Genomic DNA, 23,118 nt, shown 5'->3' with positions numbered 1-23,118 from the left:
AGCCACTCGCCAAGCGTGGCGAGCTCGGCAGTGACCCCGCTTTCACTTCGAGTCATTCTTACATGTTCAGTATTGCACTCCGCGCGCGCTGGGTAAGTACAAAAGAGAACTGGCGGCCGCCGGCTGTCGTGTCGCACTGGCCGACCGGTTCGTGACACGGCCTCATGCCCCGTACGACGCTGGTTCGATCCCAGTGGTGGGAACTTTCTCCGGCCCACTTTTGTAAGCGTCTGAATACATGCATATAGGTTGCATGTCGACGCATTTATTTATGTATGAACACCCAGTGTCGCCCCGCCCGCAAGTGGGCGGGGCGATGCAGCCGGACCCGCCCCCATCGAAATGGCCCCGCCCCTGGCCCCGCCCCCTGCCCTACAAAAAGACAGTAGGGCAGGGGGCGGGGCGAAGCCCCGCCCCCTGCCCTACAAAAAGACAGTAGGGTAGGGGGCGGGGCTTCGCCCCGCCCCCTGCCCTACAAAAAGACAGTAGGGGGCGGGGCGAAGCCCCGCCCCCTACCCAATCAAAAGACAATTAAAAGTGTATTGAAAGACAGTAGGGTAGGGGGCGGGGCGAAGCCCCGCCCCCTACCCTACTGTCTTTCAATACACTTTTAATTGTCTTTTGATTGATATATATATATATATATATATATATATATATAAAGACAGTAGGGTAGGGGGCGGGGCGAAGCCCCGCCCCCTACCCTACTGTCTTTTAATAGTGTATTGAAAGACAGTAGGGTAGGGGGCGGGGCTTCGCCCCGCCCCCTACCCTACTGTCTTTCAATGCACTTTTAATTGTCTTTTGATGGGGTAGGGGGCGGGGCGAAGCCCCGCCCCCTACCCTACTGTCTTTTTGTAGGGCAGGGGGCGGGGCTTCGCCCCGCCCCCTACCCTACTGTCTTTTTGTAGGGCGGGGGGCGGGGCCAGGGGCGGGGCCATTTTGATGGGGGCGGGGCCGGCTGCATCGCCCCGCCCACTTGCGGGCGGGGCCACACTGGGTGTTCATACATAAATAAATGCGTCGACATGCAACCTATATGCATGTATTCAGACGCTTACAAAAGTGGGCCGGAGAAAGTTCCCACCACTGGGATCGAACCAGCGTCGTACGGGGCATGAGGCCGTGTCACGAACCGGTCGGCCAGTGCGACACGACAGCCGGTGGCCGCCAGTTCTCTTTTGTACTAACTCAGCGCGCGCGGAGCGCAATACTGAACGTGTAAGAATGACTCGAAGTGAAAGCGGGGTCACTGCCGAGCTCGCCACGCTTGGCGAGTGGCTCCGTCGCTGCGCTCGAACACCTGAGATCCAGGGTTCGATTCCCCACCCCTGCTGCCTGCGCCGCCTGCGCCCCCTGCTGCCTGCGCCGCCTGCGCCGCCTGCTCCCCGTGCCGCCTGCGCCCACTACCCCCCCCTGTCTACACCGCGCTGCGAAGCACACAACAATGCGCAGACTATGAAGGAGGTGACGTTTGTCAATACTCCCTCCTTGGAGCAAATATATAATCATTAACTTTTTAAAACTTTAGTAAGTTTTTTTAAACTTTTTAACTTTTTGTAACTTAATATTCTAGGCTGTTCTAAAACACCATCTGGTATGCTTGATACACATTCGAGGAGGTGTAAACCCCCCCCCCCATATTCCGCCATTTACTTCATATGGTGTACCGGCACAAAAGTTTGCAGTGCTGAGGACATGAGGAGACCTAGAAAGAAGCATTGGGAGCTTAAGATCATGGGATGCTTTGAGAATAATTGTCCATTTTTGTCTATGTGAAGCCCTTTGAGACTGTTTGTGATTTAGGGCTATACAAATAAACTTGACTTGACATTGCTGATGTATCAATCCCCGAGCGATTAGGCACATGGACGGGCAACCCCCAGCCTCGGGTTCGGATACGGCATTGCTCAAATTGGCAAATCTTAGCAAGCTACAGAAGACTTTCTGCATCACATGAATATTTTTTAGCACGTGGTTTGGAAGTTTATTATGCAAATGAATTTGCTTGCTTTGTACATTTTAGAGACACGCACATTGGCGAGATAGCGGCAGTACTTATGTGCATTTGTTAGGTTGCTTTGGGCAGAACAAACCGCAAAAGACGGGTCACATTGACCCAGCTGTCTAATTGGGGCACCTTTCATTTGTAATGTACTTAAAAATTTAAATGATTAAAATTGTTAAAAATTATCGCATACAGTTAAATAGAGCATCAGACAGGTTGAGGCAAATATCTAGCATGTGGTTTAGACTTCTATCATGCAAATGAGTTTTGTACTTTGAACACACATGCACACTGGCGAGATAACGGCAGTACTTTATTTCTTAGGTTGTTTTGGGCAAAACAACAAAAGGTGCATCGCATTGACCCAGCATCAGACAGGTTGAGGCAAATATGCTGCTACTCGGTGGCAGCACTTGGAATTCATGTAGCCTTTCTGATATGGTCAATTTCATAAGGATGCCGGTATGAATAAGAACATTCTGGCCTTTACTTCACTCTGAACTGGGTGGTACCACCCAGTACATGTGCCGAGGCTGGCCGTGTAGTTTAGCAACTCTGCTTTGAATTGAAAGCTAAGGTCCTGGAAGTTGCACGCTATGTTTATAAATTCAATTGACTATAGCAGCAACCTGGACTGGACAGCAACAGCCTTTTTTGTAGTCAAACAGCCAATGAAGACATCAAAGCCCTGTAACAAAACATGCCATTAGTTCCACATTCAAGAGATGCACCATCGATTGAGGCACCTCGCGAATGATGACTGACACCAAAGTTGACTTTATTTACAAGACCACCAACAGGAAGCAAACACACCACTGTTGATTTTATTCACAAGAATGCCCACATGATGCATGACGATTCAAAACTAACCAAAAAATGGCTCTGACTAGATTCAAATAACAGCTTTTACTCTTACAGAAAAATGTACCAACATTCTGCAAGATTCTGAGTTCGGTGGCCATTTTAAAGCAGGGTTGCCAAAGATGACTTACTGATCGCAACAGAGACCGTTTGTACACTTGTCGTTTGCATCTATGGGTGTCTGGCTACTTGGCTTTTGTCAGCAATTTAGAATGCATGCCACTTTTCTTTGTGTAGTTAAAAAAAATAAAAGCCTGACACTGCATATTTAAGTCAATTTTGTTTCAGCCTAACTTTACAATTGTCTTGTCATTGAGAATGTTTCAAATGATTCCAGTTTGTATGCACGATAGCCTGCCAATGCCAATGTTTAAAATGGACCACTTGAATTCAGTTCACAGTTTAATTGCAGTTCAGTGGTACACACACACACACAATTACAGTACAAACAGTTCATTTCATGATTAAAAAAACAACAGTAAAACAACAATATTGCAAAATGACGCGGCGCTGAGAGAGAGAGAGAGAGAGAGAAAGAGGCATCATGCAGATAGCCAGTGTGCACACCCAGTGAAAAAGTGGAGGGATGGTAAGGAAAGAAAGGACAAAAGAAAAACCGCAGTCATACTCTCCTTAAATGCTGGCTGGGCGCTTTGGCCTCGCCGCATCCGCACCCGTCCGTCTCGTGTCGGCCGCTCATCACGGGCGAAGGTTGGCTCACCCCCCGGCCGGTATTCGACGTTTGGACTCATCCTCCGCCTCGTGCCACTGCAAAAAGAAAAACGGCACTCTGTTGCATGCGGTTCACTTCTGTGGACGTGCTCATTACCTGTCTATTAAAGCTTGCTCCTATTCTAAGCTCCCTTTATTAATTGCGTATGCATACATGAACGTTTGTTTTCTTTTTATGTCTGTTCCTATATGAAGAATTCGATGCTTATAATTTCTTTCATTGTTGTAAAGTGCTTTGAGCTGCATTTCTTGTATGAAAGGTGCTCTGCAAATAAAGTTTTTTATTATTACCCTCTGGTCCCGCGGTCCTGTCCAGTCCCTCTCTGTGAAGGCACTCGTCCGATCCAGTGCCCCAGCAATCCTGAAAGGCAGACATATTGTGTTGGTTTTGGCAAGGGGAAAAATTCCACTAGCACCCCCCCAACCTTGACTAAGGTAAGTTTGAATCAGGTAACTAGCGGCACGCACGGGCTGGCGCATGTCTCATACAGCCCTCCCGCATTGGAGCGATCCGGGTTATGAAATGTTTAACCCCTTACAAAAAGGGAGGGAGGGAGGGAGGGAGGGAGAGAGGGAGGGAGAGAGCGAGAGGAGACGAAAAGAGGCTTTGGTGCGCACTTAAGCGCAACCGGCCAGTTCCCCCTGAGTAGAGCTGGCTTGGCCCCGAGAGGAAAAATAGAGGAAAACGTGACGTCACGGAGAGCGTCACGGAGAATCTCCTCGTCCTCGACACCGTCGACGACACTGGGACCCAGTCTGGCAGACATTATACCCTGGTATTCCACAAAGGGCAAGGTATAGCCACGTTCCATCCTGAGTGCACCAGGCCATGCAGGTACTGCCGGGCGCGTTGGAGAAAGAGAGCAAGAGAGAGAGGGGGGGGAAGGGAGGGAGGGAGGGAGGCAGGGGCTGTCTACTTTGCCAATTCGTATCTAGAGGGTCACAGCAACCCAAATGCCCGTGCGTGCTACAAGTTACCCTATTCAAACAGACAGGGGTAGGGAAAGCACAAAAGAAAAAACAAAGTCATACTCCCCCGGAATGCTGGCTGCATCTGCACCCATCAGTCTTGTGTGGGCCGCTCGTCACGGGCCAAGGTCCGGGTCTGCTCCGGCCGGTGTTGGACTCGTCTTTCGCCTGGCACAAGTGCAAAAAGACAAACGGCACTCAGTTGCATGCGGTTCACTTCTGTCAACGTACTCATTACCTGCCCCCTCCCTGGTCTTGTGGGTGCAGCCCAGTCCCTCTCGGTGCAGGCTGGCGCTCGCCCCATCCGCTGCCAGCTGAAAGGCAGAAAAATAAGGAAATCAAATTAAAACCAACAAGTGTGTACACTACGCTTGCAGATTAGATTGCCATGTCACCGCCTCTGGCCAGCCTTGGCCAGTCATGCGTCAGGCTCCTCTTCAACACTTGGCGACTGCTTTCTTTGGGTGATTCCTTCCTTTGCAACCTGCTCACCAATCGCGGGTCTGGTGGCCTCCGTCCACCGGCTCTTCGTTTCATACATCGTCTCTTCCACCTTGCAAGACAAGCACAAAAGTCTCGCTGCGCCGTCGCTTGCCGTCGCTTGCCGTCGCTTGCCGTCGCTTGCCGTCGCTTGCCGTCGCTTGCCGTCGCTTGCCGTCGCTTGCGCTTGCCGTCGCTTGCGCTTGCCGTCGCTTGCGCTTGCCGTCGCTTGCGCTTGCCGTCGCTACGCGGTCGCTTGCGCTTGCCGTCGCTGCGCGGTCGCTTGCGCTTGCCGTCGCTGCGCGGTCGCTTGCGCTTGCCGTCGCTGCGCGTTTGGCACTCAATGAGGGCTGCACAACATTTTGGAAAAACAAAGATATGGCAGTATTGGGCCAGACCACTGCATTGAGGCAAGTTGTGCAAAATTCTTGGATGGAGGTTAACTATTTGATCGCAACGAGATCAGTTAGATTAGTTAACTAACTTACATCAATGACTTATCGTCTTAACTCATTACAAATAGTTAGGCAAGGAAACGTGTTTCATTTGAGACATGAAAAAAAAAATCTTTGCTGTCTTAAAGTGCATGTCAATAACCTAGACCACCATATGGCAGTTTTCCAATACACGTGCAGCCCTACACACGTCACCATTGGTGTCCAAATGGCAGCCTCGGGGCAACTTGATCAACACACCACACGAATGAACACAACACTGCTTTGTAGCACTAAATATCAACGGCAACATTTCGTGATTGATTTAATGAATTTGCGTTAAAGAATTCTGAATTTGTTTCAGTATGCAGCCCTCAAGCAGACATTGGGACACCGCTGGTGTAATTTAAAAAAAAAAAAAAATTCATTTCACACGTTGACGCTGCCCAGGTTGACGCCTCCAGGGAAGCGGGTCTTCCTCAAAACTCGGCGACTTCAGAGTGATGCCACAGCGGTCCGTTCACCTCTGATCAGATCGTGTCACATCCCGGTCGCCATCTGCAGAAACAGAAACAAATGTTAGAAACTCAAAGAGCACCCCAAGTTGTCGGTCACTTGCTTACTTGATCACAGCGGCTAGCTACTATTGGTGACCGTCGCCGGGTTGGATCGGGCCGTGCGCCCCCCCCCCCCCTTTTGCGTCCGGCCTGCAAATGGCAGAACATGCAATGAGTTGGGCGCTGCGCGCATCATTACGTCTTCCTCGTGGACCGGCTCGCCCAAACACCGCCCCCTACACCTAGAGAACAAAGGACACACAGCTTAGATCAAGCACGACAGTGGCAGGTTAGAAAAAGACAAAATGTTACCGTCTCCCTCCAATGCTGTCCTACACCTAGGGGAGAACAAAGAACGCAAGTACCACAGTGGTGGTAGGTTAGGGTTAGATGAAGTGCAACAGCGGCAGGTTAGAAAAAGACAACATGGTACGAGTCAAATTGCAAAATTGGACATTCGGGATCGGCTCGCTCCAACGCCGCCCTACACCGATGGGGGAGAACAAAGAACGCAGAAAGCACGACAGTGGCAGGTTAGAAAAAGACACAAAATGGTACAAGTCATATGGCAAGCTTGGACATCAAAGTTCAGTTTTGTCTCCATCCAAGTCACTATATCCTCCCCCAAGTGAGCCGACAATGGCAACCAAGCACAAGACACCGCTGGATCCAGATAAGCCACAACCTCTTAAGCAAGACCAACCGTCAGACCCCCAAACACTGTCCACACCTGCAACCTTTCCGTCGTGCACCCATAACCAAAGGCAACCACACTGCCCCTCCTGGGCACATGATCCGCACATGTTGACTTTTGCGGCGTGCTGCTTGACTCTTGACTTGATATGGCATTGCTCCTTCGGATATGGCATTGCTCCTTCGGATATGGCATTGCTCCTTCGGATATGGCATTGCTCCTTCGGATATGGCATTGCTCCTTCGGATATGGCATTGCTCCTTCGGACAGGCCACTGCGCCTTCGGACAGGCCACTGCGCCTTCGGACAGGCCACTGCGCCTTCGGACAGGCCACTGCGCCTTCGGACAGGCCACTGCGCCTTCGGACAGGCCACTGCGCCTTCGGACAGGCCACTGCGCCTTCGGACAGGCCACTGCGCCTTCGGACAGGCCACTGCGCCTTCGGACAGGCCACTGCGCCTTCGGACAGGCCACTGCGCCTTCGGACAGGCCACTGCGCCTTTGGCTAGGTCACTGCGCCTTTGGCTAGGTCACTGCGCCTTTGGCTAGGCCATTGCGCCTTTGGCTAGGCCATTGCGCCTTTGGATCGGCCATTATGCCTTTTCATATGGAATTATACTTTTCCCATTCGGCTCCTCTTGCAGCCTACAAAAACACAGACAGCCATTAATTGTGTGCTGGGAAGCTAAAACTCGACAACCATTGTGTGTTGGGAAGCTGAAACTTGACAAAAACAGGTTTGCACCTGATTTAGGACTACTCTTCCTCAGTGTCCTCAACATCACTGAAAGGGCGCCTCGAGAGCCTCCTGCTTGCTTTGTATAGAAGGATGGTGGCTGGGCGGCCTTTTTTAGTGCTACAAAAGACAAGCATATTGCAACAAAAATAGACATTGAGTAGAGTGCCAATGGCATGATTTTTTTACCAACAATTATACATACTAGGAGTTTTCCATTTGAAAAAAATATCATTTTGTAGTAAGTTATGATAATTGATCAAAATTATAGTTCATATCTTAATTTTATACATTCTAAGTAGAGTTTTACATTTGAAAAAAAATATAATCATTACATTGTAGTCAATTAGGAGAATTATTCAAGATTATAATTCATATTTTAATTTCATCATCTACAACTCACCTCACATTGGACCGATGATCCAGGTTGGCGGCATCCAAAACGGGAGAAAATAACCCGCGCAAAGGTTTGTTGCGTAACGGAACGAGAGCGGGCTTGCGCCATCTTTGAATGGATTTGGTCCGATTTGGACATGACGTAACATTCGTTACATTCACCAGTTTGCGCGACACGGAAATGGCACACGCATAATATAAAATAATAAAATAATGGTTTAGTTGACTAGAGTCAAACTGACATTTCCTATAGTCAGACAAACGCGCTTATCGGCGGCGTCATTTACGAACCTTCTACAAACAAACGAATGAAAAAATGCTGGCCAGCATTAAAACAAACAAACAAACAAACCGCAAAAGACATTTAAAATACCACCAAAACGCGCAACGACGCGACGCAACGTCGATTGTGCCGTGCCGTGCCCAAACCTCAAGCACTTCCCAGACAGCGAAAATCCTGCAAGAAATAATAAATGGCATCGTAAGAAACTGCAAACATTTTCTCACGGGCTAAATTGCCTGCAGCCTACAATTTACCTCCAGGCCCACCGTCGCGGTGGACGTGACGTTGCCGAGTCACGAGAGTACAACAGCACACATTTTGGGGCCGATTTGAAAACTCTCCTTGCGGTCTCCAGTTAACTTCGACGCCTACAGTCGCCGTGTGAAAATCCTCCAACAAACAAACATGGCGTCCGTCGTGAGAGACGGCAAGAAACGACAAACATTTGCTCCCTTACCTGAGAAAATGCCACGCGCTCGGTGGCACCTGCATTTGAGAACTCCCCTTGAGCGCGAAAATCGTGCAACAAACACGGCGTCCGTCGTGAAAAACGGCAGGAGACGACAAACATTTGCCTGCTTACCTGAGAAACCGTACGCCGCCATGCGCTCGGTGGCACCTGCATATGATAACTCCCCTTGAGCACACCTGTCTTCAATTTACCGAAAGCCCTGACGTCACACCCGTCAATTCAAATCTTCTTCTCCTGATCGTCCAACGGCGCTCCGCACACTGACGCCGCCAGGTGGTCGCCTGTCATGGTGACTACTGTGGAAAGGGTTGCTTCGGACTATCCGATGAAACTTTGAACAACGAACATGTTTGGATGGATACCCTATCAATATAACCAATACTCCTTTTGTTTCCGAGCAGGCTCTGGTCGAGTGGTTAACGCCATTGCCTTCAATCAAATGAAAATATTTGTATCGATAGTTCATCCTAAAATTAATTGTTCTTGCAAACATTCTGCAGCCGTTGCAGTGCTCCCGTGGACTCATTTTCAATTCAGTTGTTAAGAAACACCACACCGTTGCACAGAGACAATTCTTGAGTCACATCAAATAAATCATTTTCAAACGGGTCCAAACAGGTTTTTCCGTCACGGCTACAAAGATCTTTAGATCTTTTCGTTCACTCTCGTTGTATGACATGACATGTTAATTCCTGGCGTTTCATGGGATTTTGCGCCCCCTTGTGGAATATGTCGCCTTGTGTAGAAGAGATGCGGGGTCACAGTTGGGTCCCATTTGAGCTACAAGTTGTCGATGATTTTTCATCAGATTTCATGAGAGCTCGGGTCAGTTAACATATAAAATCACACTTGTTTCCTGCTACAGCCGTACAATTATTTAGCAAGTACAAAAAATAACAGCAAAAATGTCAACGTTTCAGCTTATCAGAAACCACTTCTTTAAATAAAAAATAATCATCTTTTAAACGTCAAATTGAAGAAAGAGAGAGGGAGACCTTTAAAATGTCCATAGATCTGCATCGAATTCTACTCTCGACTGCATTCAAAACAAACTTCACCTTCAAGCAAGTGTTTGGTTTTAGCGATGAATATCTTTTAACTGGCATTTTGTTCTGCATTCTGCAGTTCAGACCGCAGTGTGAACTTTGTTTTGTTTTGAGTTTTTTCTTCCTGAACTTATCTTTAGACTTTCCCAGCTGGTTGTGTCACATGCATCCATGACTAGTCTTGTATCATTTCCTCCAACAAAAAAAAAAAAACCCATCTCTCTGCCTGCTCCAATAAAAACTCGATTGTGAAACACATGATGAAGTTGCGTGTATCTGGTAAATTTGTCTGCAACCCCCCCCCCCCCCCCCCCCTGTATACGTAGCACAGCAGATTAAAACTAACTACCTCATATATATAAATAAACAAATAAACAAACAAATAAACAAATAAATAAATAAATAAACAAATAAATAAAACTATGCAAAGAACTGTGACAGTTGTACTTTTTTTTATTTGGCAAATTAACTTGGACCTTCTATGATTCTCCAGGTGGAAAAAAAAAATCAACACTTTCGTGAGCACATTGATACAATGTAAAAGACGCACTTACATAATTTGTGTATTTTGGGGCTAAAACCGTCATTTAAGTTGGGAAAAACATTTAAAATAAACAAAAGTATTTGCCATTTCTGGCAACAATGTGAGTTAGTACAATATAGCAAGAAAGTTATTTGCTCCCAAAAATGCTGAGATGCTTTTATTTATACCTTTAAGTAGGGGAACAATAAGTTCTGTCAATTCACGAAGTTGAAGATGCAGTAAAGCCAATTTTCCATTTGCAAAACTTTATTTTGTTGAATGGCCCAACTTTAAATCGTATCAAGGTTTGTTGCTTTGAAATTTTGAGTTGACTCCAGTTTTTTTTTTAAGTGCACATGAAAGCGAAACTTTATTCAGACACAAAATTCAATCATTACGAAACTCCCCACTTCTTGTCACGTTGACCATCATTAGCCACTTTGGAAATTTTGACATTCCGCCACTGGGCAGGGTGACCGGCCTAGATAAAAAGGAGCTTCCCTTCAATAGTCAACGCAAACATTGAGACAAGCAATGCTGCGTAAGGTAGGGGACTGTCTCCTGAGTGGATTTGAAAGACAAACTAGATGATGGTGCTGGTGTTTTTTTGAGTGTGTTTTTACCTTTTCTATTGCAGGGTGTTACGGAGAGCTTCGGAGCCGCCATCCACGCCCTGGGCGCCAGCCACCTGACGGAGGGCGTGATAAGGCGCAGTAAACGGATGATGCTGGACACCGTGGGCGTGGGCCTGCTAGGAACCAGGACGGACGTCTTCGACAAAGCTCTCAAGTACAGCCAGGTACACTCCACCTGACGTCCACTTTTTTTATAATCTCATACAGACTTTTCACAAAACTGTAAGTACAAGCTGTTAAATAAAAAAGTATGCTAAAAGATCTGAACAGAAGAACTTATTTACCTTTTATTTTAATGTGGATGGTGTTAGTTGTTCCAGTCAGAGGAGAAGAGCAGCGTTTGGGGGAAATCAGACATAGCTGTATCTCCTCACTTCGCCGCGTTTGTCAACGGCGTCGCTGTAAGTTTGGTCACATGACATATACGGCTCGAGAGTCACGCGAGATCTATTTGAAACTTTGGCTGGGTGGTTCCAGGTTCACTCCATGGACTTTGACGACACATGGTATCCCGCCACTCATCCCTCGGGGGCGGTGCTGGCCTCACTGCTCGCCTTGGCGGAGGTTACGCCCACGACGCCTTCCGGCGTGGAACTGTTGCTGGCTTTCAACGTTGGCATCGAGGTGCAGGGCAGACTCTTGAGGTTCTCCAGGGAGGCCTTTGACATCCCTAAAAGGTATATACTTGCACATATGTAAGGAACACATTAAAGTGTTAAGTTTTGATTGGTGCATATGGTTGTTGGGGTCAAATGTCAGCTCATACATTTATTTGGCTTGTGCGATGCTCCTTTTTTCAACCAGCAAAGGAAAGTGTTACATGCTGTATGTGATGTAACCACTAATGGTCGTGGAAGAAAAACACATCTCATGATTCCTGGATGGAGATACAGTATTGGATGACATCATTGTCCCTAATGAAATGTCTCTCTTCAGATTCCATCCTCCCAGCGTAGTTGGCGTGATGGGCAGCACAGCGGCCTGTGCCAAGCTTTTGGGTTTATCCTCCCGGCAATGCGCCAACGCTCTGGCCATCGCGGCGTGCTCAGCCGGGGCGCCGCTGGCCAACGCCGCCACCCAAACCAAACCCCTGCACATGGGCTACGCCGCCCAGAGGGGCCTGGAGGCCGCTCGGCTAGCCCAGACGGGCCTGGAGGGCAACCCGGCCATATTGGACGTGGAGCACGGCTTCGGGGTTTACTATGAAGACTACAACCCGTCTGCAATGACGCTCCCTGGTGTCGGCGGATCAAGTTGGGTCCTCGAGGAACAAGACGTGGCCTTCAAGCGCATACCCGCTCATTTGGGAATGCACTGGGTGGTGGATGCCGCTCTGACGGCTCGCGCTAAGATCCCAAACTTGGACGTGAGTCAGATAAAACGCATCACACTGAAAGTTCCACCTTCCAAGTACATCGACTGCGCTTTTCCCACCACGGAGCACCAGGCCAGGCATTCGTTCCAGTTCAACGCCTGTTCCGCCATCTTGGATGCCGCCATGTCGGTGGGATCATTCAGCAAAGCTCAAAGGGAGCGTCGGGATCTTAAAGAGCTCCTGGGAAAAGTAGAGGTGCATGTTCCTGGGGATAACCTGGCCAGCTTTGACAAGATGTACAGCGAGGTTGTCATAGAAACCAATCAAGGGGAGAGCTTCTCGGCAAAGTGCGATACATTTTACGGACACTGGAGAAAGCCACTGAGGCAGGAGGACCTGGTGGACAAGTTCATGGCCAATGCTTCTTTCGTCTTGAGTTCAGAGGGAGCTGAAGGGGTGCTGGACACTATAGGGAACATAGAAACAGAGAAAGAATGCACAGCATTGCATTCATACTTGAAATTGAGGACTGAGCAACGTGACCGCCGTTATGGCTTAAGGACTTGTTCTTAAAGTGGATGAGGAAAAATAAGGCAATGTTCTTGCACTGCATATATTGGTTGCACGTGAATGAAAATCAAGTATTGTATTAACCCCTAAAACTTACTTTAATACATACTAGCTTTCTAAAGATTTTTTTCAGAATTAAACAATGAAGTCATGTTTGTAAAAATGTACTGTAGTCAGTCTGACTTAATGTATTTTTAAAACTAAGTGTACAAGATAATTTAAAACTTTGATTGTGCAATAAAAAACATGCATTTCCACCTTTTTTATGTATTGATAAAACAAAACTCATACTGAGAAGCTGATTATTTTTTCTTACCGAGGACAAACAATGATCTTTTTGTAGCTATGGATTTTTGCATTTCTTTTGGTATAAAACTGTCTTTTAATGCACACGAAAATGCACATTATTATTATTGTTGTCTAATGAAAAACCTGCATGGCAAAAGTTTGATTCTGATAAATAAAGTTGGGAAAAGGCAATGAGCTGGACTCAGCAATCTTTGATACATTTATTGCATTTGTACACTAACACACCATTAGACAGTGGATAGATTTGTAATTTCTACTGTCTGTTTTTTTACTTCTTATTTTTCACTCTTGTCCAATCACAAACTTCTCTAGTTCTGCCACTCTATTCCCACACTGCTCAAAAATACCCTATGGAAAATTTGATTGCAGCCACTGAGTAGCATTATAATATTTCCTAGGACAAAACCTATACCAAGGAGTGAAGCTTTATGCCGCATGTTGTATGTTTTACGTGGAAGTGTTTTATGATTTCCTACCACCATTTAGGCTTGATTTAGCGTTAGCAGCAAGCGTTAGCAATAAGGTTAGTTAAAAACACATTTTTCTTCACCACGTATGAGCTAGGTTGGCAGATTCAGGCTAGCTTGAGCACGCCCTGTACCATGGAGCCGATTCCGTCAAAGACCTCGTGGATGGGCGCATCGCACATGAAGGCACAGGTGGTCACCAGCTTATTCTTGTGGTCCACATGGCTCTGGCTCACACTTGTGCTCACGTGCTTGCAGCCCAGCTGGTTGATGTTGGCTGCAGTGTCTGTCGTGTTGGGGTACCTAAAAGGGGAAGGACCGGAGGCTCAAATCAACGGTCGAGCGGTGATCTGGGAAGTCAAGCTGAGGTAGTTTGTACGTACTTGTCATCATTCTCCAGGCCTACGGTGACTTCGCATCCAGGAAACACTTTGGCTGCCAGCACAGGCGAGATGCAGCAGAGGCCGATGGGTTTGCCCTCGCCGCGGAAAGCCTCCAACACCGCTTTGACCTCACCGTTGACCGAGCAGTCCTTACCCTGCACCGCCCATGTGCACAAATTCTTTGCCGCCCCAAAACCACCTGCCCAAACGTGACCACAACCGTTAGGGACATTAACAACGTGCATTTATTTATATGCCCGTAAGTTCATGGGAAACTTAATACAAAAGAACAGCAGCTGATTTGCTTAAGGTGTGGGACAAACAAACGATCAAAAGTAAAAATATTGTCACAGCTCTAATTTTTAAACAAATAGTTAAACACAAAGCACAGAAACGTGAAGTGAGAAATTATATAAAATTACTCACCGGCATAATGTGCATATTATATTTTTTCTGCAACACTACTTTGTGTCATTGAATTAAAATCGACACGCGTTATCTGCATATTTGCACCACACTGCCCCCTGGGAGGCCAAGGTGCACACAACAAGCAGCACATAAAAGACAAGTGGAACAAAAACTGACTTTCATTAAAATTGCAAGACATAGTGTTATCAAGTATAGGAGAGTACTGTGCATTCTGAAGATGTGATCATGAATTTTATCGACAAAAAATCAGAAAATTAGTCAGAAGTTATTTTTTTTCCAATGGATTTTTAGTACTGTCACAAAAAATAAAAACTCAGAATATCGTCTAAATAAAGATATGCACTTTGCCAAGTGACGTAACGAGTATAAAACAAACAGAAGCAGGTACCATGACGTCACCTGGGAAAATGATGGCGTCATGGTCTTTGACGCTAAGTTTGGAAAGGTCCTGGATGTTTCCACGGGCCAGCCTGGCGCTCTCCACCAGCACGTTCCTCTTCTCCTGCGTAGGTTCGCCTGTTACGTGATTCACCACATGCATCTGCTCCACGTTGGGAGCGAACATGTTCACCTGGAATCAAGACGGGACGTCACACACGCGCGAATTCCCACGTCACAAGTGGATGTACCTTCACGTTTCACCTACACTTGCGCCCCCACGGCTCAAATGCACCAGAATGGCGGAAGCTTCGTGGATCTCGCTGCCGTCGTAGACCCCGCAGCCCGCCAAAACCACAGCCACGCGTTTGCTCATTTGTGCAGAATAGAAGGTTTTATTCGCCACTTGGACGGTGCTGCGTGAGCGTAATAAGTTTCGTCCACACACTTGAATAACATTAATCATGGCGGCTGACTGACAAATTGACAGGACGGCCCCCTTTGATCTTCTTCTCCGGTCATTCATCCGCAGCGTTGGAAAAACAGCGACCTCCTACGCAAACTATTGATACTGCAGTACAATATTCCACATTTCTCCATTTGCAAATGATACAGCATTTCAACGGGCAACATTAATGTGACTTTGTTTTCTTAAAACATACAACTGATACATTAAACTTGCGTCTTTGAAAGTCAATAGATTTTTGTTTGGATCACAACTATAAAAAAAATAGTGCTTATTGAGTCTCCTGTTAGAGAGAGAAAAAGTCAACAAAATCACGTGACCAGCGTTGCGGAAGTCCTGCATGCTTTCGAAAGAGCGACGATTGAGCGACAGAGACTTGTCTCAGTCTTCTTGTCCACATTTTGAATTTCGACCATGCGTCGCTCGGATATTCGTGTCTGTTTATTGGACTTGTTGGTGTTTCTTCACGTCGGCAATGCGTTCCGGAATCAAACGTGGCCGGTGCCTTACAGGTAAGAAAAAATAAAAAGTTCCGTTAACTTCAAGTCATGTGACACAAACCCAGACTTCGTGACACTATTTAGTGTTTACAACAGAATAACTTATTAAGTTTATGTTTACAGTTTTTACGATCAATTTAGTAATTAACTAAGTTGGGAAGGTGAATAAAAATTGCTGCGCTCCCACCGGCCACATTATTAGGTACACCTGACTAGGGCAATAGCTGCTTTACAAAATGAATTTAGATGATTGATATTGTCACAGTCATATTGTATTAACAGTATGTTTATGGTTGTAGTCTATTTTAAGATAACAAGTATCAAGACAATGACTCAGATTCACTCCTAGTTACTTACCTGCAGGTCCAAAACAATATTAGGAGAAAACAATAAGGCATTGTAGGCTCAATTGCAATCCTTGTTGTCTATACAAGCACAATCATTCTCACAGAATTTATGGAATTGTGATCTCTGCTGGAATCTCAGAAATTTTAATGTGATAATTCACTTAAATGCGAGGGAGAAACAAGCCACAATTCATTTTGTATCTTTGGGTTGGACTCATAATGTTGCAAAAATAAAGATGTTATATCATGAATAATTTTTTGAAGAAGAGAATTAAGTATTAACAAGGATAAAGTTGTATTTCATGAGGAAAATGCTGTAATACTTTGAGTGGGAAAAAATCTGAAGAAAAAGTTAAATTACAAGATTATGCATGTTAAATCTAACTATTAAGATAATTAGTGTGTGAAAACAGGCAGTGATTTTCAGAGAACAAAGTTGTAATTGGGCAATTTGAATTTAGAATTTCTCAGATTTTGCAAAAGAAAAAAAGCTCGACATCTTCAGTGTACAGCTCAAACTTGCCAAGTTTAGAAGTGTCATGTTAGCATTTTTTTTTTCTCGAACGACCTTCAAGCCACCATTTCTATGTGTGGAAAATAAGTCAAATATTATGAGGGAAAAAAAGTATTAAAACCGAGACGGAACCAACTAAGTGCATTGGAAAAGGATTTTAAAGATGCACAGCATAAGTGAAGTTGCCATTGGCATGAAAACGTGTGCTCAACAGACGCTTCGACCACCGTCCCCAAGTGGACGCTTACTGTCAAGCTCTTTACCCCTTCTGCCCCACCGGAGACCGAGAGGGCCGCATTCCCTTCATGAAGGACACTGACGTCATTTCAGTGTATCGTCTGCAGACTCCTGTGTGGGAATTCAAATATGGAAACATACTGGGAAAACTTGTGAGTCCAACATCATGGAAAAAATAGCAGTGCACCGGTATAACAACGACCAAATTTGTAACGTACTTTCCTGACTTGTTTATTAGCACATCATGCATGATGCTGTTGGCTTCAGCAGTGCAGAGACAGGGGCCAACTACACCATGGAGTGGTATGAACTCTTCCAGCTTGGAAACTGCACTTTCCCGCATCTAAGGCCGGACATGTTCGCCCCCTTCTGGTGCAACCAGGGCGCTGCGTGCTTCTTTGACGGCATTGACGATTTCCACTGGGCGCAGAATGGCACCTTGGAGAAAATAGCAGAAATCAGTGGTAAGCCTTTTTTGGAGTAGCTGCAGTATAATGATTAAATGCACCTTAGTTATGAGACTGTCTGATACAATCCAAGATGATATGATCATACAATGGGAATTCATGACTGTACAATGCAGTGCGATACCATGTGATACACTGCAACACAGAACGATAGAATCGAATGCGATATGGCCAACCGCGTACAATGGTGATGTGATTAAATAAGATATATGATACATTAGCCTTGGTTTAGGCATATTTTCAATTGGAACAGGACTTTGGCTTTCATGGCTTGGCTTTCATAATTATATCAGATTTTTTGGACCGGGATACTGACGATTCATCTCGTTATAGGTTTCTCGTGGTGGTAGTATGTCAGTACTGTACCATAAAAGCTAGACTATCATTCATCATGATATTATTTGATGCAAGTTTATCAACACTTGAATGTTGGCATACAAGTGGTTTCGATAAGAGAATGTGATTCTTGGCTAAGTCATTTTGTATTTAGGTGATCAGTTCAACCATCTGGCCCAGTGGGTGGTTGACGACAACACGACGGGCATCTACTACGAGACGTGGACGGTGCTTTCGCACGCGGGTCCCAACGCCACCATGTGGTTCGAGTCGTACGACTGCTCCCAGTTTGTGCACCGCACTTACCGCAAGCTGAGAACGCTGGGTGCCAAACTATCCAGCCGCTCTCAGACCAACTACACAAAGATCTACCTGTACAGCGAGGAGCCCATCTACCTGGGCAACGACAGCGCCATATTTAGCCAGCCGGCGCTGAAGAACCTGGCGACAGACATCCGGGACTTTTACCAAGATTTCCGACCCCACCAGTCTCTGGCAGAGTTTGCCCTGAGCATGCTGGAGGCTTACAAGAAGGTGGTGATTGACAAAAGTTTCTACTTCTACTACAACTTTGAGTACTGGAGGCTGCCCATGAAGCCTCCTTATGTGCACATCCAATACGAGGAAGTGCCTCTGCCTTCAAACTGACAACTGGGAGACTAAAAAACAAATTCTCTCACCTTGTTTTTTTCTCCATATTAAACATTACAGGGACAATAGCAAAACTAAAACCTGCATTGGTTTTAACTCAAAAAACCCTGATTCAAAGTGCTTGGAGCCACAAAGGTGATTATTTTGACAAATGTGTTCATTATATGTGCAGAGGAATGAGGTTCTGATTGTTTATTAGCAGTAGATCACATGTCCAAAAATCTTGTACCAATCTTTAGTTAGGTGAGCCATAACACAAAGAACACGTGTTTAAATCGACAATCTGACTTGTCAAAACTCAAAATTACTGGGTCAACTTGTCAGCATAGATTTTTTTCTGACATTTTAGCAAATAATAGCCAACAGAAAAAAATAATGTAAACTATTTAAGAGCAAATTAGAGCTGCTGTCCAATTATAGGTTTTTATCTTCCATACTTTGCAATTAGTTGTCCTGAAGGTTTCTCCATTACTAACAGTTATTAATGACAAAAGCTTTATGTTATGCCACCTCAATGGAAAGAAAACCCTCACAGGGTGAAATAAAAGAAATACAAACATTTCTATGCCATTGCAATCAAACACACAGCGTTTTATATACAAATGCTTTTGACTTCCTTCTTAAAGGAAAAACAAAAAGTTTCCACTCATCTGAACTTGCTACCCCACATTTGGGGAAGGGGCCATAAAAGGCAGGAAAGCAGAATGTACAGTTGAAAGAAACTAACGAGGATTTGTTTCGAAATGCACCTGAGCAACCACGTAATAGCGCGGCCAAGTTAGGGCAAGTAAAAGCCGACCAGTCGACTACTGGAGGGTTAGAAACGATCTCAACTATGTCATTTTTCTATACATGTATCCACCACCGCTCCACCGACTAAGATCATTTGGTATTTGACGTAAGGTGCTTAGGAGAAAGTCCAATTGTACAAACAAAAGCCCAAAAAAAAAAAAAAACAATCACGTAAACAAACAAGGAAATGAAAACGTCCACGTTCAATGGACACTGAACAACTTCACGTGAACAATACGTACATATATACACATTTCATTCCCAGTCGTGGCCATTTTGATTCCATTTGCAGCGGCCATCTTCGACATATTCATTCGAAAGCCCCTCCTCGTTCCGTACTGTTGGCCATTGTAGTGCGAGCATAATTGTGCGGCGATCCGCTCCTGGGAAATTTTCCTTTCGCCGCGTGGTGACAAAGAATCCCGATGAGCTCTGTGGTTGGACGTGGTGTTAGACAGCTTTGTCCTGATGGCGGGCGAACATTTTGTTGTGTCCTTTGAGACTTCCGGGTCCACCGTAGTAGTCGTCGTCCTTATCCTCCTACCAGGTGGGCATCATGTCCGGAAACCAAACCCGGCCCAGGTGCTTGGAGACCTCCCAGTGGATCTCATCCAGGGAGTACTTGTGGTCGGGGATGAGCACCTCCTCCATGATGGAGAGCTGCGACAGGCGGCGACCGCACATTTTGACAAACTCCACGAAGGCGCTGCAGGTCACCTCACACTCTCCTAGACCGATGGCGGATAGCTGCGTGCAGCGCTTGGCGATGCGGATTAGTTCTTCATCAAGCGGGCGCAGGCCGTTGGCGCACACTACCAGCTCCACCAGGCGTGGGCAGTGCAGGCCCACACGGCCCAACACCTCTTTGCTGACAGAGCGGCCGAAGTAAAGGTGCGTGACGGGAATCTCGTCATTGAAGAAGGGCCCGAACTCATCCTCGTACAGGAAGAAGTACATGACCAGGTTGAACTTGGGCGAGTGGCGCACCATGGCATCCCAGCTGCTTTTCTTGATGCTGTGGAAGTGCTGGCCCGGGTTCTCGCTCACCACATCGATGCGCAGGTGCTCCAGATGCACATGCTTCTCTGAGGACAGGGCCAGCAGGAGCTCGTCGCTCAGGAGGTGGTAGTTCAACGCCAGCTCCCGCAAACCGTGGCACTGGTCCGCCACGCACAGGATCCCTGAAAAACAACACGCATTTATCAATAACTTTGCTTTTGAGGATGTTAAAAATCTTCTAACTTGTATCGGTCTACAGGTAGTTCAAATTGTGACAACTCGTACTAGAACCAATTGTTTCAGTCCATGATGCGTCCATGCACCTAATGATCTATTTCATGCATTTGGCAAAAGGACAGAAAAATAAATCCCGTCACTACACTTTAGAACTTCGGCGATGCAAATTTACTTCTGCTGCGGGTTCAACTTTCTTAGCGAAGGTAGAACGGGTTGAAGAAAACACAGTTAGGTTTTGGCCACGTACCTGCCGGCGAGACGTGAGGACAGCTGCTCATCTTGAGCAACTTGAGTGTGTCGCTGTTGTTGGCCACCAGCACCTTCAGCGAGGGGTCATCCACTGGTGTGTCGTCGATCTTCAGCGACGAAAGCGATTTGGAGTTGACAAACACCACTGTCAGCGCTGAGATGAAGTGAGACTAAATGGGTGATAAAAATGTAACTTTATTTTTATAAATGTATTCCAGACTCCCAAAGGTACCTCAAACAAAACTATTATGATATTTAATATTGGAAAATATTTAACCCTGCCATCCAAACATATGTGGCAGTTCACATTTTTTTTATCTAAAACATTTGATACTAAAAATTTGCACAAAACTTAAATCTTATGATCGTGTAAATTATACCTTTGGGACCTCCATGAAACTGGGCCTGGCTGTTGAAATGAGCCCTAAGGTCTTGAGTGAGCAGTTCACCAACTGTGAAAGAATGTCACAAGCAGCCTCTGCAGACTCAGTGCTGCTATCCACCTGGCAAACACAATGTCGAAAAAAAGAGGTTAAAACCCAATCTGTTGTTTCCCTGTCGGGTTTGTAAATATTTTAACCCTCCGCTCACACCTTGAAGCTGACATATTGCAAGTGGTTGGAGTGTCTCTTGATGATCTGCTTGATCAAGTCCGGATGTGTGGCTTTCAGGTAGGAGCTGGCTGGCTGGTTGAGCTCAAACTCGAAGCAGCGCCACAGCTCGGGCATGTGGAAGGCCTGGTTCCACCCACGGCACACCTGTGAGGCGAAGGCCCGGTCCAGCAGAGGAAGGTACTGGAAGATGTGCAGCAAAAGCTCCTGGGGCAGACAAGCCCAGTTTGCATCCAGCGAGCTGCCTGCCTCAGACGGCGGGTTTGACTGTTTCCGAACTTTCTTGCGAGGCTCAGGTGGACTCTTACTGGGGGAGCCTTCCTCCTTGGTGCCTTTTATCCTTTTCATCCTAAAATGTGAAAGTTTCAGGGTACAAATGAGTCAAAATAAGGCATGCTAACAAACACCAATGCAAGGGAACAACAAAGCGCTCTTCTGTTTCATCCAAGTGGTGACTGAGGGCATCCAGAAGACGGAGAGCAGCAGAAAAGTGGACACTGAAGCAAGGAGGATGCAGATTGCATACTGTAGCACCACTGACAAAGCACAGAACATGCTTACATTTTTCTTTCTTAACAGGAACATGCTAAACTAAAACTAACACGAGTGTTAGTTATAATTGCTAGACGCATAATGAAATGTGAATTGATGGGAATTTTACCCACGGGCTGCCAGAAAAAAAAGTGTGTAGCTGCAAACACTGGACACTATGGAGCATGTGTCTTGAATTCTTTTCATTTTAAGCCATGTATCATTGCAGTAAATTAGTGATGGGAAAATAAAGCTTCAAATTTGCTTCATGAACCAGTTGTATTTTTTGACTCCTCTAGATGGTTCCTTAAACTAAAATAATTTAAGAAATGGCAAGTCAGTATACTTTTAGCCCAATGTTTAACAGCAAGTGTTATAGGAGTGAAAAAATACCGCTAGTTCATGAAGCAAATTTGAAGCTTCACTTTCCATCACTACAATACACGGGAGGCCAATCGGAGCCGTTTTAACCGCTGCCGAGTTTGACTAAGAAGGTAAATTCATACTTCAAATTTCAAGCAGCCCCTATACAACATGTCAGCTCTAAATATGCAACTTTAAAACGAACAAGATTGTGGCTAAGACAAAACTGATCGAAGGTTACGTGATCTTACGCTAAGTTTGTAAGCGTAATGCGGTGGTAAACGAGACATTAGATTTTTTGCTTCTTCGTGAGAAACTGCCCTAGGGCAACGTTAAGCACACCAAAAGCCACTCATTTACCTAAGTGTTGATTATTCAAAGGTAAACATTTTTTGGAGTCGAGTTCCCGCGACACGTACCCACCTTGTTTACACTTAGCTAGCTTGCTAGCAGGAAAATCCGACAACCGAGTTGACAGCTCAGCCCGGGCCCACGCTGAAAAAGATCATTCGGACCAGGAAAATAACAAGCATCGGAGTTCGTTCGCAGGTTCTTTCCGAAGCTGTGAAAACACAGCTAAACGGCGTTTAGGAATAAGAAAGTGCCAAAGTGGCGCCTTGGCTTGGGTTGACCTAATTCCCTCGCTCACAGTTCGAGCTCAACCCCCCCTGAGCCTGAAATGGCGAAGTGTTGTTGTCAAAGCCGCACTGCATTCTGGGATGGAGGCAAAATGGCGTACAATTCAACATACGGTTATTAATGTGCATTTTAGTTCTTCGAAGTAAACTGAATCTTTGGAATCAGTTCACTCAATTCACCGAATCGTCCGCGCACCCCCCTTCCCACGCACTGATCCGTTGTTGAATAGGGAAGGAAGGCAAGGCCACACTCACTCACTCGGTTGTGAACCGGAAATTGCGTCACTGATTTGTTCGTGAACGGGAAATTGCGTCACTGACTCTCCACGCTCGAACTTTAACCTGCTGTGAATTAAAAAACAAAAGATTTTAGTGGCGTTTGGGATGAAGTGATTCAATGTCCAATCTGAGCCAGTAGATGACACTAGAGTGGAAAAATAGCTACTTTTTAAAATACAGTAATCCCTCGTTTATCGCGGGTAATTGGTTCCAAAAACCACCC

General features: G+C 46.0%; 5 protein-coding genes across 14 annotated transcripts; 2 read left to right on the top strand and 3 right to left on the bottom strand.

Moving 5' to 3' along the window:
- Positions 1 to 2,318: 2,318 nt before the first annotated feature.
- Positions 2,319 to 9,805, bottom strand: LOC148394035 (uncharacterized). 10 transcript variants are annotated; one of them, XR_015860050.1, is made up of 8 exons: positions 8,735 to 9,802; positions 8,609 to 8,655; positions 8,406 to 8,541; positions 7,482 to 8,325; positions 6,108 to 7,381; positions 4,809 to 6,042; positions 3,893 to 4,738; positions 2,319 to 3,637 (listed from the first exon to the last, which is right to left on the bottom strand). XR_015860050.1 is itself a non-coding variant. In XM_088383725.1 (7 exons), exons 4-7 carry the CDS (start codon positions 5,105 to 5,107, stop codon positions 3,587 to 3,589), a joined length of 339 nt encoding a protein of 112 aa, XP_088239851.1. In that variant the 5' UTR covers positions 5,108 to 6,042; positions 6,108 to 7,381; positions 7,482 to 8,325; positions 8,406 to 9,801; the 3' UTR covers positions 2,319 to 3,586. The 10 variants fall into 10 exon arrangements, 1 of the variants encoding a protein (XP_088239851.1); XR_015860051.1 differs by having other exon boundaries at positions 3,893 to 3,962; positions 4,634 to 4,738; positions 8,406 to 9,805; XR_015860047.1 differs by having other exon boundaries at positions 8,609 to 9,802.
- An 802-nt stretch (positions 9,806 to 10,607) lies between these two features.
- acod1 (aconitate decarboxylase 1) lies at positions 10,608 to 13,192 on the top strand. The gene is made up of 5 exons (XM_088383050.1): positions 10,608 to 10,738; positions 10,830 to 10,991; positions 11,139 to 11,228; positions 11,305 to 11,504; positions 11,764 to 13,192. Exons 1-5 carry the CDS (start codon positions 10,727 to 10,729, stop codon positions 12,713 to 12,715), a joined length of 1,416 nt encoding a protein of 471 aa, XP_088239176.1. The 5' UTR covers positions 10,608 to 10,726; the 3' UTR covers positions 12,716 to 13,192.
- Positions 13,193 to 13,207: 15 nt separating this feature from the next.
- Positions 13,208 to 15,191, bottom strand: LOC148394033 (glutamine amidotransferase-like class 1 domain-containing protein 3, mitochondrial). The gene is made up of 4 exons (XM_088383054.1): positions 14,947 to 15,191; positions 14,700 to 14,871; positions 13,872 to 14,070; positions 13,208 to 13,791 (listed from the first exon to the last, which is right to left on the bottom strand). The coding sequence occupies exons 1-4, from the start codon at positions 15,142 to 15,144 to the stop codon at positions 13,596 to 13,598; spliced, it is 765 nt and encodes a 254-aa protein (XP_088239180.1). The 5' UTR covers positions 15,145 to 15,191; the 3' UTR covers positions 13,208 to 13,595.
- Positions 15,192 to 15,453: 262 nt separating this feature from the next.
- Positions 15,454 to 18,755, top strand: cln5 (CLN5 lysosomal BMP synthase). The gene is made up of 4 exons (XM_088383052.1): positions 15,454 to 15,656; positions 16,720 to 16,894; positions 16,981 to 17,206; positions 17,700 to 18,755. The coding sequence occupies exons 1-4, from the start codon at positions 15,559 to 15,561 to the stop codon at positions 18,191 to 18,193; spliced, it is 993 nt and encodes a 330-aa protein (XP_088239178.1). The 5' UTR covers positions 15,454 to 15,558; the 3' UTR covers positions 18,194 to 18,755.
- On the bottom strand, positions 18,374 to 22,895 carry fbxl3a (F-box and leucine-rich repeat protein 3a). The gene is made up of 5 exons (XM_088383051.1): positions 22,402 to 22,895; positions 21,067 to 21,433; positions 20,854 to 20,976; positions 20,472 to 20,643; positions 18,374 to 20,169 (listed from the first exon to the last, which is right to left on the bottom strand). The coding sequence occupies exons 2-5, from the start codon at positions 21,430 to 21,432 to the stop codon at positions 19,529 to 19,531; spliced, it is 1,302 nt and encodes a 433-aa protein (XP_088239177.1). The 5' UTR covers position 21,433; positions 22,402 to 22,895; the 3' UTR covers positions 18,374 to 19,528.
- Between the last annotated feature and the right edge of the window lie 223 nt (positions 22,896 to 23,118).

Source organism: Syngnathus floridae, chromosome 8, assembly GCF_059516105.1.
Source record: "Syngnathus floridae isolate MCC-2025c chromosome 8, RoL_Sflo_1.0, whole genome shotgun sequence".
Lineage (NCBI taxonomy): Eukaryota > Metazoa > Chordata > Actinopteri > Syngnathiformes > Syngnathidae > Syngnathus > Syngnathus floridae.
Note: the sequence above shows the minus strand (reverse complement) of the source record. Positions and strands in the feature narration are given on the sequence as shown.

What these genes read in the sequence shown, in the direction of transcription:
- LOC148394035 (XM_088383725.1), bottom strand. Translation starts at nt 5,107, where the DNA reads ATGAAACGAAGAGCCGGTGGACGGAGGCCACCAGACCCGCGATTGGTG. An exon ending in GCCAAGGCTGGCCAGAGGCG is followed by an intron (nt 4,885 to 4,965) that starts GTGACATGGCAA and finishes TCTGCCTTTCAG; the next exon opens with CTGGCAGCGGATGGGGCGAG. An exon ending in CAAGACCAGGGAGGGGGCAG is followed by an intron (nt 3,963 to 4,808) that starts GTAATGAGTACG and finishes TCTGCCTTTCAG; the next exon opens with GATTGCTGGGGCACTGGATC.
- acod1 (XM_088383050.1), top strand. An exon ending in AAGCTCTCAAGTACAGCCAG is followed by an intron (nt 10,992 to 11,138) that starts GTACACTCCACC and finishes GGATGGTGTTAG; the next exon opens with TTGTTCCAGTCAGAGGAGAA. An exon ending in CGTTTGTCAACGGCGTCGCT is followed by an intron (nt 11,229 to 11,304) that starts GTAAGTTTGGTC and finishes GGGTGGTTCCAG; the next exon opens with GTTCACTCCATGGACTTTGA.
- LOC148394033 (XM_088383054.1), bottom strand. Translation starts at nt 15,144, where the DNA reads ATGATTAATGTTATTCAAGTGTGTGGACGAAACTTATTACGCTCACGC. An exon ending in TGAGCCGTGGGGGCGCAAGT is followed by an intron (nt 14,872 to 14,946) that starts GTAGGTGAAACG and finishes TCTTGATTCCAG; the next exon opens with GTGAACATGTTCGCTCCCAA. An exon ending in GGCCTGGAGAATGATGACAA is followed by an intron (nt 13,792 to 13,871) that starts GTACGTACAAAC and finishes TTCCCCTTTTAG; the next exon opens with GTACCCCAACACGACAGACA.
- cln5 (XM_088383052.1), top strand. Translation starts at nt 15,559, where the DNA reads ATGCGTCGCTCGGATATTCGTGTCTGTTTATTGGACTTGTTGGTGTTT. An exon ending in ACGTGGCCGGTGCCTTACAG is followed by an intron (nt 15,657 to 16,719) that starts GTAAGAAAAAAT and finishes TGTGCTCAACAG; the next exon opens with ACGCTTCGACCACCGTCCCC. An exon ending in GAAACATACTGGGAAAACTT is followed by an intron (nt 16,895 to 16,980) that starts GTGAGTCCAACA and finishes CTTGTTTATTAG; the next exon opens with CACATCATGCATGATGCTGT.
- fbxl3a (XM_088383051.1), bottom strand. Translation starts at nt 21,432, where the DNA reads ATGAAAAGGATAAAAGGCACCAAGGAGGAAGGCTCCCCCAGTAAGAGT. An exon ending in GTTTCATGGAGGTCCCAAAG is followed by an intron (nt 20,644 to 20,853) that starts GTATAATTTACA and finishes TCACCCATTTAG; the next exon opens with TCTCACTTCATCTCAGCGCT. An exon ending in TCCTCACGTCTCGCCGGCAG is followed by an intron (nt 20,170 to 20,471) that starts GTACGTGGCCAA and finishes GTTGTTTTTCAG; the next exon opens with GGATCCTGTGCGTGGCGGAC.